At 37.5% G+C, this 19390-nt stretch overlaps 1 protein-coding gene across 1 annotated transcript in view; it reads right to left on the minus strand.

The window, feature by feature from the left end:
- Positions 1–1387: 1387 nt before the first annotated feature.
- Positions 1388–19390, minus strand: part of FAM171B (family with sequence similarity 171 member B) — a 36047-nt gene continuing 18044 nt past the window's right edge. Inside the window, exons 2-8 of the mRNA XM_071562426.1 lie at positions 15962–16195; positions 15175–15267; positions 14727–14885; positions 12792–12959; positions 8952–9068; positions 8025–8148; positions 1388–7780 (exon numbers count right to left, since the gene is read on the minus strand). Of these exons, the coding sequence (XP_071418527.1) occupies positions 6445–7780; positions 8025–8148; positions 8952–9068; positions 12792–12959; positions 14727–14885; positions 15175–15267; positions 15962–16195 (2231 nt within the window). The 3' untranslated portion in view covers positions 1388–6444. The remainder of the gene's footprint in view (positions 7781–8024; positions 8149–8951; positions 9069–12791; positions 12960–14726; positions 14886–15174; positions 15268–15961; positions 16196–19390) is intronic.

Below are 19390 nucleotides of genomic sequence, written 5' to 3' on the forward strand. Positions count from 1 at the left end.
GCAAAAAAAAAAAAAAAAGGGGGGGGGGGGGGGTGTTATAGTAACCAGAAGATTTTAGAGGTTCTTTAGGCTCTGCCTGAGAAGGGAACAGAGAAAACTCATCAGTGATGGGTATACTTATGTTCTAGAAGCTAATTTTGCTGCTGCATTGTCTCTAGATTTCCAGACATAGGAGCATTTCAAGTTTGACAGGCATCTCACAAGCAATGAGATTGTGTCCAAGTTCCAGCTGGAGACATTCTTTGTTCCAGGCTTTGCACAAGTCTGAGTAAGAGATTTCACTTGAGATGGTTAATTGTATTTGGCACACCAAAAATAGTTATGAAACACATTTATCAAATTGTTCTTTCCATAGTGTACAAGACTGTTCATTGCTACCACCTTGAGATCAATTTATCTCAACTACTTTTGCATGTTACAGAAGAGAAATAATAAGTGGAGGACTCTTCCACAGCTTTCAGAATCATCAGCCCAAGTAAGAACATTTAAAAGCTTTAAATCAGGAAATAATTCTGAAGAAGGGATATTGTATCTTCAGGAGAAGCAAGATGCTTACCTTTTTCCATACTATCCATTATGACAAATATGAAATACTATTTTAACCGTTTCTATACTTCAACAATATTTGAAGGGCAATAAAAATATTTTGAATGACAGCATACAGTAATTAATACTACTACTAATCCAACAATTCACCTGAACATAGTTAAAAGTAAATGTATCTGTGAACTAATTCCCCTCATGTAGTTTAGGAATTTTATCTTAAAGTACTAAGTGGGTCTGCAATTGTTAAAAAATAATCACTCTTCAGGAAGGTTGGAAGTGAAAAAGTTGTTTTGTGAAAGTAAGAAGAGCAGTTTACCAGCAGACTGCAGCTTCTCAAAGCACTGCAGGAGTGATCACACAGCACATGCAAGTGCCCTCATGGCAGGGAAGCCTCTGGAATGTGCTTGTCTGCAGTCTTGCAGGGTTTCTGAATGATGATGAGAACATCCAAATGTGGCTTTTGTGAAGTTTAGAAAAGGAAAAGGCTTGAGAAATGTTAGATTCAATTAGGGATATGACATTACACACTGAAGTTTAGCTTAAGCTCTTCTATATCACAATACTGTCTTATTATTCACCTGGATTTAACAACTTGGATCTTATTTGTAGCTGGAATTGATGCCTCTGACTTATACACTGTGCAGACATATAGAAATAATATTTTTCTTGTTCTTAGAGTCTCTAAGTGGCAGGAAGTCCCTAAATGAAAGAATGAAGGAGAGATAAGACGTAAGAACAAAACCTGAAGTAATCTGTGTACCCCTTTCCAATTGCAACAAAATCAATTTACATAAGGAACATATGACCTCAAAGACACTCAAATAAAAGTTATGGCACAGAAAACTTTTCAAAGTTTTTATTATATTGCATAAGCTAAAACATTTTACAAATCTTAGTTACATTTTCAGCAACAGATACACTGATACTTTATTAAATAGAGAGATGAAAAGACATCTCTGACAAAATATAAAAAGGTAGAAATACTTAAACCAGGATGCTGAATATCAAGAATGTTTTACAGAAACAATATCCATACCAGGGAGCTTTTGAAAATGACTGCCAAGGTAATGAAGTGTTTGTTGAATATATGGCTCCAAAATGCAAGGGGGTGAGCACAGTCAGTGCCATCAGTGCAACTGCCTTGCAACACCAGAGCCAAGCTTTGTATGAACTCCATGCTCTAATGAGCACTAAAAACTCCTTTCTACACAATAACATGTAAAAATATTACTGTTCTAACATGGACTGAAGTGCAACAAGTGCTTCAAAGGAACTAAATCAGTTAATTGGGGAATAAAGTACCAGGATATTTTGGGAAGAGGAAATATAGGAATGTTTCCTAAGTCTTACACTGACTGAAAAAAAAATCTTTTGGTAAAACAGTTTTCAAACTTAGAGTGCTTACAAGAAAATTAATGACACAGTTTTCCCCTGCCAGCCTTCAAAACAACCTGAAGCTTTTTTTTTGTAATCAGAACACAATACTGCTTTTAAAAGAAAATGAATCTCAGATTCAAGCCATTTAACCCCCCTTTCATGTAAATTTTTTAACACAAATGTAGCTGCCTACTGTTAGAAGTGTGGCACAAATTAGTACAAACTACCACAAAAGAATGCTCATTTTAACTCTGTAGGCATAGTCCTGTGTTTTGCATAATTTCACTAAAATTAAAAAAATTAAAAATGGAAGCTTAGGTTATATAAACAATGTGGGTTAGGCTCCAAATTGAGATAAAAATTGGTTTTAGAAAATAAGAATTAAGTACCCATTTTCATACACTTTCTGCTGCTACTGGCAAGGAAGGTTAGCAGCTGAAAAAAGGATTTTTATCATTATAATAGTTTTTATATATAAACATATATAAATTTCATTTTTTGAAGTTAAAATCCCAGTCAGTTTCATACCTGTAAGTCCAGTGACTTCAAGACGCTTACTCTTGATGCATGAAGTTGAATTAAATCCAGTATTTGCATTATTAAAAGATAGTACTGTTCAAATCGCTAAAGATAAATATTTTTAATTTCTTTTCAAACATAAAATACAAATCTAGGGCTTACAACATCTACCATCATCATCAACATGCAGGAGTCAGTATTCCAACATAAAAACCACTAGATCTGCCTTTTAAAATATTATAAAAGCTACATAATTGTATGAACTGAGGGTTTTTTGGCTAACAGAAAAAACCCATAATGTGCTTTTCAGATAGTCAGGTGTCCCACTGATAAAATAAGTCTGATGAAAGAGAAAGGCACTTCAGCAGGCTGATTTATCTTCAGTTTTTCCTAATATGCAGTACTAGACAACTAATGTAGTAGCCTTTTCATCTGCACAGTGTTAGATCAGCAGTGTTGTGAACCTGTTTCACTTTTTAACTTAGAAGAGTTTAGACTGGTGTCCATTCATTTCATCCTCTTTGGTACAAATTACTGCATAAAAACAAAGTAGACAACTAAACATTCCTACATCCTGAATTATTTTTGGTGCATCATCTCTATTTCTGTGTTGGTAAATAATGTCCCTAATCATAATATAATTTTTTCTTTCAGGTTTGTAACATACTGGCCTTTTCTATTCTTTGACAATATTATAAGGATTCTTCCTGTTAATCAAACAGAATTTTTAAGTGATTATCCCACCCTTTTTTGTTCTATAATATCTGGCATTTGGTAAGAATCTAAAAAATACTATCAATTAGCTTATTCTAAGTCACATATTGAGGTTAATGTGCATACAGCTGCACATTATATCACTTCCTTTGACTTATGTTACATCAAAGTACTGGCCTAGGCCATGTGAATTAATTAGCAGAAACAAGTTTTGGCTATAACACCACTAATCACCTTATCAAAACCAGGTAAGATCTGGAACCTGTATATCCTTCTGTAAGAACCTCAATATCATGTATCATAACCACAGTGGGAAAACTCGCCTTAGAGAGGGCTCACAGACATGGACCACTTCTCATTCTCAAGGTAATCAACTTCCCAGTTCAAAGATATCAAAACATCTGAATGTTTCCCTGGTCTTTCCAAGAGCTGTGTGCCTTGAATCCTTGCTAATTTCTGTAGAGGTCTAATTCTAGCTCCAGCATTTTAACACTCTGATAGTGCTGCAATATGAGCCAACAGAAAAAAAATAAATTCAGTGATTCCTATAACTTTGTATGTTGAATTCATATATAAATATATAGAAAAGCATTAGTTTGACCACAAAGACAAATTTCATTGTAATGTTATGTGTTTTCCACATGTTACACATCCTGTCGGGTTATCTGTAGAATTAAAAATTTTAGAGCTCGGTAGAGTCAAACTCCTTTTTTTAATGATCTAAAACCAAAAAGAATTGTAGTCACTAATAAGTAATACAGGTTTTCCAGTGCATAAATTCCAACATGCATCTGGAACATGAAGAATTGAATAATATATTCTGTAAATACTGATAATAAATCATAATTTTAGAGTTGGATTTCCAATCCTTTTCCTTTGATGACCAGATATCCTGGCACAGAACAAGAACAATGGAGTGCCAAGCTTCCTTCCTTTGAACTCACATAAATAAAGCCATTTATAGTAGTCTGTATTTTTTAATGATACAAGTGAATTTGAAAAATTAGGTCTTTTTGGTGCATACAATGAAAAAAATGCATTAAGAAAATCTGAAATTTCAATTAAAGACATCTGAATTTAAAATTATCTCCCCAAAACCATTAGCTTGTCAGGGATTTGTTATGTTCACAGACATAACAGTCTCTTTTTGAAAAGGGAGCCATCAGAACTGATGCAACTATGCAAACAGAGCAATATTGAACCTTGAAATTCATAGCAGCTTTCAAAAGAAATGTGCATATATAAATTGATTCCTACTAATATATATAACAAAGCAAAGGATGAAAATACCAGTATCTGGGGCTAGGGAGTCATACACAAAATCCCATGCAACTGCATTTAAAAAAACTATTGTTAAAATGTATGTGGTATAGGACAAATGAATTCCAGTTACCTAAAAAGAGAACCAAAGGCATGCTCATGTGACAAGCCATCTTCACCTCTGAAGGAGACGGATCTGTAACTAACCAGATTCTTTAGGCCAATTTAATTACAGACTTATTTGCACACAACTCAAACTTCAGTCATATTTTCATACTTGGAACTCAACAGGACATTTTCATGAAGCAACTAAACACCAGATGTTGGATTGATGCATCACTAGTGCCATCCTGGTTACCTTCCATATTCTTCTAGAAACAACACCAGACCACTTGACAATCCCAACATAACAAACATATTTCACAGTAACATTTCCTGAGTAAATATTCCCAGAAGCCCAGCTGAATAGGATACTTCCCAACTCTTGAGTGTACTGTAGGGCAGAAAACCGAGCACACCTCACCCCACAATTCACATAAAGGCATTGTATGTTTGGGTCTTGGTACAAAACCTTAGCCAAGCTGTAAGGGAAATACTTATAAAGCTTTTTTAGGATGATTTAGAATCAAACTGCCAAAGTCAAAATGCTGGAACTTATTTCATCAGGGAAACAGCTTCAAAGCCACAGAAATACTACATGAAGCACATTAAGGGATGCATCTCCTTTTCTGTTAGCCAAAGTTGAAATGATCACTTTGACAAAGATGAACATTAAAAATAAAGATTATTCTGATGGCCTTTCCTTCCCCTATACATATCTTAGTTACAATTCATGCATTCATGACTTTTGGTAAATTTAACTCTAAGATGAGTCATAAGTAGTATTTATATTGCATTATAGACCAAATTTTGCGATCTGCTATCTCATGCTCATAACCCTTCCCCCCAACTTTTAAAGCCTGTTTAACTCCTCTACAAATCCAGACAAAAGCAGCTCAGGCTGGCAAAATGTAGGCACATAAACCTCCAATGATCTCCCATTGTTTTAAACATAACATAAAAAGCAACAGTGATGAACTTTCCTGCTAAAGAAACTATTTGAAAGGCATAGTTTGTCTAAACTTACACACTTTTTGATCATAGGCCAAACTTTCACTTATAAATACGCAGAGATTCAAGAGTATGTTGTGGAGCACAGCTGGCCCAACAGCATGCAGATTTTGACTGACAAAGAAGTCAAAACAAGACACCGGGATCGGCAGTAGCTGCAGCTTCAAATGCTACCAGAACCAGTCCTTTTCTGCTGGACACAGACAGTTCACAGCAGGTTCTAGTCTTCAGTGTTCACAGTTCATAACAAAGCAGACGGGCAACATCTTAAGACAGCAGGGACCATGAACTGCAGTGGCCACAGAGCTTGTCCACGTCCCCCTTCCGCCACTGCTGCGTGGAATTGCACATGGATGGGCACACAGGGAGGGCAGTAATGCCACAGAGCTCCACTGATAAATCCAACAGAGCTCATCTGCTGGTGTCGTGGGACCAACGGATGGAACATTTTACATTATACAAAGAAGTAGTAACAGATCCCTAGAAAAGTTCACATATAAAATACTGTACAGATGGTCACACGGATTAGGAACAAGGCTGAGGAATGGCTTTAATGAGGCTACCAATGCATTAGCAACAAGTACAAAAAAATTAAAATATGTGCCTACATTTCTCACTGTGCATTCCCAGAGGTGTATCCAAGAATGACAGGCTAATTAAAATGTGGGCCTTCTCCATACTACCAGTAAAATTAGGAACCAGAAAATTTTAATCATAGCATTTTCCTGTTTTCAATTCACATTAAATATCAATTGCCCACTTGAAGTTTAGTAACTCAATCTGTACGTTAAAAAAATGAAACTTTTCTTGATACTAGAAAACAACATTTTCTTTGTAAACCCAACACTGCAGAATTACAGAAGCAGCCAAGAGGTCAACAACCAGCAAGGAGAGCAACACCACAAAGCACATTGTGTTTTAATTTATAGGAATAAGCGGCCTCTCCTCTCTTTTCTTCCAGATATTGGTCTTGCTATCTCTTTTTGTGAGAGATGGTCTATCCCTTTTTTTAGCAGAAAGGATACTAGATTCATGACTTCCTGATACAGGTTTTTTTCTTAGACCTTCCTCATCATGCTGTTCTATGACTGGCCCATTCCCTCCTTCCATAATGTGCCTCACAGCCTGGTCCTCTGGAGTGCAAACAGTGGTCCCACTTTCACTGCTACTCAGATCCAGATCTTCCAAATAAAGAATCCTAGAATGTGGCATACTTTTAATGAAAGTTTTCTCTCTCTCCAGTTTCCTGCTAGGATGATGCTCATTCATGTCCACACCAGAGTCCAGGCTGGTATCATTACTCTCTGTTTTTTTTCCCTTTTTCAGATCTATGAAAGAATGCCTCACTTGAGCAATTGGCTTTCCATCCAAGGACACAAACCATGCTCGAGGGTGCGGAGATGGTTTTCCTTTGGAGAGTTCCAGTAATGTTTGTTCTGAAATACCTTGAAGTTCAGATGAAAAGGGAGTCATTACAACTGCTTCATTCAATGTCCCAGGAACAGAGACAGATTCCAGCAAGCTGTTGGTGTACCGGCCCCAGTTGGACGTTTGGGAAGGCAGACCCTCTTCACTGTCCAGGGTACTGTTCTCATCCCTGCACACAGAAGGCTGTGGGTGGGAGTGTACTGGCATTTTCGGGAGTGTCTGCATGTAACTGTCACGGTTCATGGGCTCCATCATGGGGCCATACACCAACTGCCCCTTCCTTGGCAACGTTGCTGATTTAGCAGGATGCAGTTGTTCTGGGGAGTGGAAAAGGTCAGAGGTCTGAAGAATAGCAATAGGTTGATTGTAAATATGCATGAGATGTTCTGGGATGTGGGAAAGCCCATACATCTCCTCTTTCACTGAAAGGTATCTGTTTTGGTCTGGAATGTCCCTGGGAGCCTGGGAAATAGTACTGTTACTGTGCTTTGGCTGCTGTAAATGCCTCACTCCAGCATTAGACTCCAATGAGTGGGCTGAACTTCGTGACTGACCAGTCTGACAGGATGACGGATAAGAAGCATCCTCAGTGTAGATTTTAAAATTGTCTCGTGATTTTCCATCTTCTGTGTCTATGGACATCCTTCTTTGAGGGCTGTATGAGGGAATCTTCGGTGCATATAACTGTGAGTTATCTTCTAACTTTAAAGAGCCTTTGACAGCACTGATGTGATTTATGTGAGTTGTTGATGTTGTCTGATCTTTTTTTATGACCTCCAGCTTAGTTGTGTTTTTTTCTTTCTTTTGTGTCCGACGACATTTATCCCTATGCAAAAGAGATGCAAAGTAACTGCAGACTACCAAAGCTGATGATTAGATTTTGGTTAAGAAGTTACAGTATAATGTGACATCACAAACTTAGAGTGCTAAGGTGATAGTAGCAATTTTTGAAGAAATATTAGACTACACATTACAGTTTAGGTAAGGAAATGAGTTTCAACTTCAGAAGACTTTTATCAACATTAAATTCCATTTCTGATGTGCTGATTAGAGCTGCTCTTTTTGCTTACCTGCAGTAACAAAGAAGAACAGCAAAAAATCCGATGATAATGACAACAGTACCTCCCAGTATGGCCGTAAGGAACACGGTGTGATAGGCTGTTATGTCCTTGGAAACTGCACTAATAATGGATTCTAGATTGTCAAACAAAACCAAGCAAGAATTAGTTCTCAAAAACAAGTCATTCTACTTGATGTGCAGAGCTGTAGCTAGTAAATCGAACTGTACTTTTCCAGTGATTTTGAGTTCCATTGGCACTATGTTCCTCCTTCCCTTTTCACCTTGCTATTTCAGCAAACTAGAAAATATACAAACAGCGGTTACTATATAATGCACCTTAAAAGTTCATCTCAAGTACTAAAGCCTTACCCTGACATCTACTTGATTCCAATCAAATTACATTTGTATTCACTGTCCAAACTGACTTAGAAAAATGGTCTGTGTTTTCTATTTAGTGCTCTGTCAGAGAGTGCTGTTTTTAAAATTAGACATACTGTTTCTCTGATCGATCCCTTCATATTAATTTGCAAAATATGCCACAAATCTACATAAAATAGGATTGTTTTACCCAAGAGTAATTTTCTTGTTGTATTTCCTCCTGTCACACATGATCCTCAACAGCAAGGGATACAGTCCTGTTAATTTTTAGATTTCCCTAGTCACAGTTCCCTTGCAGGCTTCTCCCAAAAAGGTGGTGATAGTATGGACACAGAAGTTCAGATACAATCTGGACCTTCTGCCCTACAGCATCTGAAGTTTTAGGAAATATTTACATGCAAAGGCACACTGTCAGGATTCCAACAAAAGTTATCCAGCTGGTGAAGTTGCATGTCACTTCTCCCTGTCTGCTGTTAAATAAAGCAATGAAGCTGATAGACTTTTGATACATGGTTACTGACGGGTTAATCAGCAATTGCTTTGGGAGTTGCTGCAGTACCTCTCGTTCCAGGCAGGGGAGCTGCTATCCAGTAGCCCAAGTGCTGAGCAGTGTATGTCCATACCAACTGACCATCTGCTTCCTTTACCATTCCTAGCCCACGGTTCATCCAAGCACCTGCAAAAAGAAAAAGGACAAAATATTGCACATGCCATGCAGAATTCTTTCACATCTCAAACCATTAGCAGTTAAGCTATTACCAAAAATACCCAAGGTCACAAGAAAAATTGAAACTTCTGACATAGACACTATTTATTACATGGCTTTAGCTAAACATGCAAACTTTCTCTGCTCACAATTTCATTGTTAATATCCCTCTGTGGCCATTAACTTTGAAACAAAGCATCAACATTACTCACTGGAAGTAAACTTAATATAATTAATTTTTCATTAATAAATGTCTTGCATAGGCAAACACACAAATAATTTGAAAAATCTTATTATGTGAGCTTAAGGCTAAAGTCCTATTATATGAATATGAAGGCCAAGACTAAAAAGTGAAGGAGCAGGTAACTGAGCCATATGAACACAAGTTTAACATCACCTAGCAGAACTTGGTGAGAAACCATTTTAATCTAATATGCCAAAATAGGATAAACTATGTTTGTCTTAAATGTTTGTCTCCTCATCCCTGCCCCAAGGCAATAACAGTTCAGTTAGCCCAAGAAAGGGCTATAGTTAGGACACAGATTCCACACCATCTGTTTAGCCACACAAAGGACAGGTATGCCAGATTCTACAATTAATAAAAGCATTCCTTAGAAGAGGCAGAATTACATTTAATTCACTTGGACACATTTACTGTGGACCATCTGTGAAATTCCAAGGACATAAAACAACCTCATACAAACAACCTTACATTTGCAACCTGCAAATACTGAGAGGAGGAGAGAACCACCAGCTTTTTAAAAGGAACAGTAACCACAGCATCAAAACAGTATAAGCTGGAGCTTATATGAATTTCAATTCAATTTTCTTCAAGGATCCTTCTTTCAGCAAAGGAAAAAGTAAATATCTGCCAGCCAGGATATAAAGATGAGACACCTGCCACAGATGCACAGACACACAGAGTAAATACCATTTGAGAGTAAAACATGCAGCCTTCTCCTGCTGCTTGGGATGGCTGGCAGAGGGGAAGAGCAACAACCACCTAGAGCCCTGAAAATGCTGGTTTCTCAGGTAGCTGAGAAACCTCCTGTCCAGAGTCGGAAGCAAGACCAGCTGGAAAAGTCTTCCATCCCCAACTCTGTTACGGAGGCAACAACAGATCCTTAAATTCTCTGTCTTATCAACTCCAGGACAAGAGGACACTACGCTGCACAACTACAGCTTCACAAGTGTAGAGTGGGATACTTACAGGCAGATAAAAAACAATATAGAACAACACATATAAAAGGCAAAAAAATTTCAAGGTCTCCCAAAGTTCTGTCTTGACTGATCAAATCTGTAAGTAGTTATACAATCTTTGCTGTCCTCTTCAGTAAATTACATCTCCCCCATTATATTCCATAGAAAATACTACATATATGGAAAACACTGAAATGTGACTTATGGGTAAGCCCATTTTCTCTGATTTACTGTCATTCAAACAGAAGGATATAATTCTCAATTTAATGTTGCAATGAAAGCTTTCTGGGTTTTGTAATTCTATGAAAATCCACAAAGTACTTTCACCACTAATGCAACAAAATATTTAGAAAGAAGGAAACCACATGCAATATACATCAACAAATTCTTCAATCACAGCAGCTGGAATATAATTACCAAAGCTCATTTTCCAGGAACAGGCTCAGTACTGCTACACTTGGAGTAACCCCAGGGAACATTGCACAAGCAGATCTGTGAAAGCAGCTTCTATCTTTTTCCTGGTGCACATGGATCAGCCCACACCACATCACACACAGACCTGTTCCCTTGCCACCACCAGTAAGTGACACAGGAGCTCTGATTACCACCACAACACATTACCCAAGGACTTCAGAGTTTAAAAGTGTGTCAGGGTCCTGCTGAGGACATCCCACATGCAACATCTTGGATGCCAGATCCTCATTATTCAGTGCAGTGGGAGCTCTGCATTCAGCTCAGGTGGGGGGCCTACTGCTACTTATGGATGCTCTGGAATGCTTGCTGGGGAGCTGAGGTGTTCAGCTGTCCTCAGTGGCCAGAACCTGGACTAAGGCATGTCTTGCTCAGTTACCTTCAAAAAAATGTCACTTTGCACATATGTCAAATCAAAGGTAAAAACTAAATAAATATATTTAGGTATAAAAATCTAGAACAGTGAACACAATTGCAAATTTTCCCTGTAGAGAAGAGAAAATGGAAGAAAAAGTGGAAATTGAGAGTTATGCCCTAGAAGTTTCTTTCCTTTTCCACAGTCCTCCTTGTCATCTCCTCACCAAGCTGTAGTGAAGGCTTCATGTAAACCCTACACCTCAGTGAGTATCCCTTACAAACAGTTTACCTTTGTGGAACCTCTGTTACAGCCCACATCATTGGAGAGGAAAAAAACAACTGATTTTGGTTTTCTGGTTCAGCAGAGCATGCTCCTGCTTATGCCCTATTCCCAAGGCCAACAGGCCTAAGTAGGGATGGTGAATAGGCTCCTCAACACACCTTACTGTAGTTTATACTCTAACCTGACCCTGTGCCAAGTTGCTTCAGTTCTTTTGTTTTAATAACCTTGTTGACTTAGCTTTACTAAGTTAAAACAACTCAGCATAGGTACAGATGAGCACAGGAGCTGGCAAAAGCAGCTGTGGCAGTAAGAAATTAAAACATCTTGTGCTATTTTACCACATCAGACTGAAATCCTTTCTTCGATAAAAAATGCCATCCTTTAGCACCAGTTGCCCCTCTGAACTCTCCTAAGTGTATAGACACTTGACCTTCTATGCCAAAACTTACCCTATATCCTCTTTTCCCACAAGACAGCCTAGCCAATTTTTATTACCATGTTCTTAACTCAAATTCGTGTTCTTTAGTTGTTCTTCATTAGGATGCTCAGTTTCTTTCATGAACATGTAAACAATGCTTTGTTAGAGTTGGTGTCCTCCCAACAGCTGAACAAGAGCTCTTTGCCATAATAGGGAGGAAGACACATCTCTTCACTCACTTGCCTTTTTCAAGACCAAGTGTGATGGCACGTATAAGGTACAGTGTAATCAGGACACCAATGCACACACACCTAATACAGGCCATCTAAATGGGTTAAGTGTACATAGCTCATTACTCACTCTTGACTAAAATTAGACATGAAAGGCTGACAAAAGGTTTAGAATGACTAATCACCAGCCTCCACTTTGCATGCACACAGCAAGAACTATGTTGTTCCCTTTGATAACTCTTATTTCCCCTTCATTTCACTTTCTCAATTGCTTTTGTTAACTGAAGTAACATCTATTCCAGTTCTAACGTCAAAGGAGCTTTAGACCTACACTCTAAGAAACAAAGCATCTAAACCTTCAATTCTGATTTGTTTTCTTTTAAGAAGGCATTCACAAAATTAGTCAGCTTAAAATTGAACATCACCTAAAATGTATGTTCCTAGAATATTTATCCTCCTATGCAAAAAAAAATCCAGTATATTAAAAATTTGGCCAACAGTAATGCTAATGAATTCTACCAAAGCTTTTTGAACTAATGAAAGCAGGGAAATACCTTTGAACAAGTCAAGCTAGTCCATTAAAACTAAAAAACAGAACTCTTAATAAAACTTGTGACCACTGATCACAACCTCACATATTGGTGCCATCGCTGTTCTGTGTCCCGCCATGTCACATGCCCAAAACTACAGGCATGTGATAAAAGGCAGAATAACAAATACCTTAGTGCACTCACCAGTTTTCATATCAAATGTCCATGCAGGTACAGCATCTCCTGACTTCACAGTAGTTGTGGGGAGAGGAAGTGTAATCTGAATGGGACCGTTTACTTTCAGTTCTTTCCCAGTCAAAAGAACATTCACACATATGGCAGCAAGAGGAGTTAATTCCATGCTTTTAAAACCTGAAAGAAAGATCTTGTGAGTAATTCTTCATTTATAGTTTATTTTGAAAAACTATTTAGAATTAACAATCTATCCTCACTGTAACTAAACTCAAGTCCTCCTCCACATCCAGCTATGGAGTCAGCTGTCACCTGCTCAGTCAAATGAAAATCAACTTTTCTTTCAGACTTCTAAAATCTTATGATTAAAATAAAACTCAGTTATTTCCATACCAGTGCTGTAAGAGAAACAGACTTGTGACATGGAGGTTCCATGCTGACTGTAGAACTAACGATGAAACAGATCATGATTTGGAGGTGGGGCAAGGAGGGGTTTTGCCGTTAGATAATCAGATTACGAAACAGTTACCTTGTGTGAAATACAGATCACACTAACATTTTTGCATAATCACAATGTCCATAACATTGAATCAAACTGAAGACATGTGCAAACTTTCCTGTAAGGATTAACTTTCCAGTTAGGCAGTTATAATTAACTGAATAGTTAATCATGAGGTTTGTCAAAGCACTCAACAGGAAATGTTTCATATACAAAGCTTTACAATGTGGTCGCAAAGTTTGTTTTCCTTTCACCAGTTTGCAAACACTTCAGAATGCACAATATGACAGGATGGTGAAAGAAGTTGAAACAGAATTAGTAAGTAGCAGGATAATGTTAAATCCATACAAGCTGTTCCAAGCTGCTTGTGAGAAAACTCCTGGCACATCAGATATCAATTAGCTTCCACCTGCCCTAAAAGGAAGCCAATTCCTTTAGGAGTATATGAATAATTTAAAGCACATGCCAGACAGATTGAAAGAAAAACTCAAAGAGGAGAAACGCTGCTTATTCTCTTATGCTTCTTCCCTTCTGCTTTCCATTTAAAGAGGTGAAATATAGATAAGAAAGATTTTAAAATATGTAAGTCAAAATATCAGTATATATGATGAATTTAATTCAATTAATATTAAAGTAGAGAGCATGACAAGTTCAAATAAGCCATGTAATGGTCTCTTCATGCACTGTAATGGATTTAAGAGCCTCATGGCTTCAGATCCACTGGGAATACAAAGAAAAGAACAAAAGAAAGATGGAACTGCACACAGTAAAACCTACCAGAGGCTCCTGTATTTATGCAAATCAGAAAACTATCTGATAGAATGACAAATACAAAAAAATCCAGTGGTATAACAGCAGTTATGACTCATGAAACAACTTCCTGCTTCTCCAGTGAAACAGATAGAAAACATTACTACAATTGTGCTCTGCACATTCAGTGACCACTTGGTTCAACACAGGCTTGCACACATTGACTGTTTGTGAGCCAAGCAAGAGATTCCTACAATATTTGCACTGGGTGTAAAGTTCCTAGAACCAATCACTCCAGTGAAAATGCAGAAAACCCCACAGCTGAAGTCAGCTGCTGCAGTTTCACTGATTTCTTGAGGTTCATCCAGTTTACACTGACTTTTATGGTGTTTTACTAAACCAATTCTACAGTCTCATGAAATCTTGAATGTATCTGAGGGATTATTTCTGTTGGAAGTACTTCAGTGCAGCAAGATATGTTATGTGCTATACAACATGAAACAAAAGAGTGACATTGCTTATTCACCTGGTGTGTTTATAGCTCAGTCCTATGGAACAAAGCCTTGTGATATAATACAATGGAAGCAGGTTCAGGCCCTTTTAAATTATGCACATGTTTTTCTGAAACACTGTACACTCATATGCACTGTAATTTGAAGGTCTCTTCTTTAAAAAAAAATCTTAACATATTTACATACCTGATTTATTTAGAAGAATTCCTGTTGTATAGAGAAAGCTGTCCACTTTCAAAAATTGCTCTGGCACTGTCAGATAGGCTGTAACATTTGTAATATGGTGATTTGTTGGAAGCTTTATTAAATATTTTGGAAACTGAACACTTGGTTGAGATTTGGCATCTGTAAAAGAGTAATATTTTGCCTTAGCCATGGTAAAACACATCCAACAGTGTTTTTATTACTCTTGAGATTTCCATTTAGCATGACAGCCTGTTTTCACCCATTTTCTCCGTGATTTGTGCATTTCTGGTCTAACACTTGTCACAGCCTCACAAATAAACACATATTTAACTGAAAATCTGGTTATGGTAGACAGGCATTATATGAGAATATGAACATGCTTTTGTTGGTGTGTGTACAGATGGTTATCACAAAGTGTTTAATTATAGTCTGCATACACTGAACTTACCAGACAGTTTTCCAGTAATTAAGACAGTATCTTCAAAGAGCCATATATTAGCTTGACTTTGTGGGAATAATGAAAGTGTCACAGATGAGTATACTGTGGAAAATGATAACATTTGTTACACTGTGCAATCAAAAAAAATCCTTTAAGATCTCTGAATCTGGAGGAACTATGAACAAAGCAATTAAAAAACCAGAGCATATGAAGAATGAATAGTTAAATTACGCCTGTTGTCCAGAGCAGGAATTTTAGTATTTAGAAAAAAAAATCTCTGTTGAATGATTGTTGCTGTCTTATGCCTTCTATAGATAAACAAGTAGATAGAATACTTAAAAGTCCATTTCTTTTTTAAAAAATCATATGCCTTGTTAAATGTATGCAATAGTTAAACAGGAAAACTAGTAAGGAAATGCTTCTGAAAGGGAGCTGTTACAACAGGTTATACCTGTTATACAGGACACAAGCATTGGCACTCTAGGAATTACTCCAGTCAACAGGATTTTTGCCTACACACACTACCAGCTCTTAGCTGAGTTTGGGCAAACAATTTCTCAGAATTCACTCTGTACCACCATGTAGCTACTTAAAATGGGCTATTTTCTGGTTTACATAATAAGAATTTTGACAAGTTTAACAGATCGTTCACCCTTCGATGTGCATTGCCAGGCAATGCCTCCCTTGACTGACATCATTCCACACTGAGCTGACAGTAACTACCCAGACAGCTTAGGGGAGAATTTAATTGCAGGCAGATACAGTGCAATAATAGGACTGTAAGATGCTTACGCACTTGGCATTCTCGCAGTCTTCCAAGGCAAAGGTGTCAGCATGTAGCCATCCTTGTATGAGACGATGGTTAGGCTTAATCCTAATTTGTAGGGAACTTTTATTAACACTGCTCCATTGTTTCCAGTGAGAGTAGAATTTGTCTTTGTGTAGTTAACAAACACTTCTACCACTGCTTGTGGCAGGTACTGATGACTGATTATGTCATTTACTTGAACTTTTAGTGTAAAAACAGATCCTATAAACAAAGAGAAAAAACAGGAAGTCATAAGACATCATAACTAAGGACTGTAATTTAAATTTGTAAAGAAATCCTAGAGTTCATGTCTTTGCTATTCATCCACTGTACAGTAGATCCCTGTCTCTGGCTAAAATCAAGGATAACCTCACAATTGTATACAACAGGGAAAAAGGAAGCAAAAAACCCTAAGATGGGGCACAATGATGTTAAAAAGTATTTAAGTGTTTATCAAACTCAGCAAATACAATACATAACCAGTTAAACAAAAAAAACCACAACAGCCAAACAAAAAAACCAAAACCAAATAAAAATTATTTCCCTTTTTGTTTAAGCTTGAACAATGTATCTGTGACAACGTGAGATTTAACGTGCTCTGCAGTATCACACTGATAATACAGATGGTCTTGCTATCCAAGTGCAACCCTTAGCTTGGGTTGCACATTTAAAGATGAACCTCAAATTTCTAAAAACAGGAACCTAATGTGTACAGACAGTGTGATAACACATTTATATTCATAGGTGCAAAACTACTATAAAGTAGCCCAGTGCATCCAGACACTGACTACTTTAATCTACCATCTCCCACCAGACTAGATTTCACCATCCCATATTGCAACTTGTAAACAGTATTTGTCTACTGCTAATTAGGGGATCTGATATTTCATACAACACCAAGTGTCCTGCAGATATCACAATGATAGGGACTGAGCAATATGGTGAAAATAATAAATCCACTTGAACAACAGTCTCAAGGTGCCCTGAACCACAATCAGTTTGTCTCCCACCTTGACTGTAAATAAACTATTAGGGAGTTTTTTCACAGACAGCAAGTACATGGAAAGGGACAGAATATTACATGATTTCCAGGTTGGAATTAAGTTGTCATTATTATAAATTAAAATTTCTATGGACCATTCCAGTATTTTGGTTACCGACATACTACTATACAAAATCACTGCACTTGTTTATATCCTGATATTTTCAAAGACATTCATTATGAATATGCATTTTTATTTAGGTCAAATGTCAAGCTAAGTTACTGAAACATCTACCTAAAATCACAGTTCGATTTCATTATGTTATCTCCACTATAATTGAGATTGATGTTGCACCAAGAGATTACTCCTGCTGACCTCGATTTGAGTGAATAGGCCTTGAGAAGCCGAGTGCAATCCATCAAAAACCCCAGTATTGCAGTAAAGACACCCAAGTTAAGCCTGTCTGAAATTAGTATTTATTTAGGTCTATTGTATGCATGGAACACACTATATATTCATGCAAAAAATGGCCTGCAGACAACAAAAGCTACACTGGCCTCTATTTATTACTTTTTACCACGTGCACAGCAAAAACTTACCAGCTGCAGCAGATTGATTCCCTACAGTGTTATACAAAAATCTACATCTCCTTCTGCAAATTAATGTATACCTTCAGAAAAAGAAAAAAGATCCCAGTGGTACTCAAATGTATTTGACAGAAAATGCACAGTAATCTTAGAACAATGTCTTCTGACTTTTTTTCCCTTATGCATGATATTTTGAGAATCAAGTTGCTTTAAATTGCTGTGCTAGCAGGGTTTTAAATCACGTAATGATTGGAAAAAATACTTTATGTCATGTCAGCAAATTATAGTTTATATATTATTTATATATATTAACAGCTCTTTCAGGCATTGATCCACTTCCACACATACGAGCATCATTCCAGTGGTTTTCAAAACTTGACAAACAGATCATCTGCCCTTGGCCAATGACAAGCTAAAAGGTTACTAAAGAGGAAAAACAGACTGTGTACAATATTCTTACCCAGTCATCACTTGGAAACCAGGAATATCTCATCACAAGGTATTTAAAAAGTAAGAAATTCAGTAGTACAGAATTCAAACTCATGCCAGTAAGAACCAATAACAGAATTCCCTGTTATGAAATAGTATTTTAATAGCTGGGATCACGTCAGGAGAAAAAGAGACGGGTCATAAGTCATAAAAAAGTTTTGGCTTAAGACATAAAAAAAATAAAACCTAGAATGTATTCAGAAAGACACCTCCTTTCAATCATTCCCTACTTTTAATGTGTGTTTTCCATTTCCTGCTAACAAAATCCCTAACAGAAGAAAATCGGGGTTGGGGCAATTGCTACAGTCCTATTCCAACTGTTAGTAAATTAAAAGCTTGTTTTGTGCAAAAACGTTTCTTCCCCTCATCTTCAGTTACAGCCCTATTAAACCCCACTTGCTTAGAACCTTTGGGTTGAAACAAATCCCTGTGAAACTGTAGAAAGCTTAGTACTATTTTCATTCTTTCATATAGTGAGCTGACAAGTATCACTGGCTGCTTTTAACGAGCTCAACTTTGATTACTTCCTTCTCCTATGGGCATAGAAATTGTCACAGCATTTCCCAAAAGCGATGCTCTGTCTGAAAGGGTGTTGGGAAGACGCAGATGTGCGGCAGTAAATGCAGACTGAAATCCCGGGGGGTTACTGAGACGCAGCTCTCCCGTGCAAGAGTCCCTACCTGGGTGTGACTGTCACATGCGAAGCAGCAGCTACTCGAGTGAAAAATGCTCACTTCACGCCCGTTAATATTCAGACACAGATTAAAGGAGACTCTATCCCTGGCTCTCAGTGCTTTTGGCCTTATCTTTTGTGCTAACCCAAGTCTTCCCGACAAGATGAAGTACGCTGATGGCTGGGAGTTGGGCTCTCCCTGCAAGTAATACAGACGAGCAAATCATTTGGATTTTCCAGTATCAACCAGAACATACTCTGCCAGCAAATCACTTGAAATTCGTGTGCAATAATTTTGGAAAGACTTTTGTTTAATTGGCTCTTTCCATTCCTCACCAGTAACAGCACAAAAGACATGAGCACACATTATTTGTCTATGCAAACACTTGTGAATGATACGTGAAAAATCCCACTTCAAAAAAGTCACTATCCAACAAAAACAACTTTCCACCTCCACAGTCACGTTCACTGTTGTTCTGTATAAAATGGAATGTACCAGAGTATCCTACAGCAGAATAGTCATTGCAGCCTAGTTAAAAGCAGAACAATCATAAGGTCCTAAAAAGCTCAGACTGTGTGTGCAGTGGTGGTCCTACAGCCCTGATCTCTGTCGTTCCACACTTGATATCTCTTGACCAGCCTCCTCGTCAAACCAACCCCCTGACATACCTTGTATGCACTTAAT

Source organism: Pithys albifrons, chromosome 8 (genome assembly GCF_047495875.1).
Source record: "Pithys albifrons albifrons isolate INPA30051 chromosome 8, PitAlb_v1, whole genome shotgun sequence".
In the NCBI taxonomy this organism is placed as follows: Eukaryota; Metazoa; Chordata; class Aves; order Passeriformes; family Thamnophilidae; genus Pithys; species Pithys albifrons.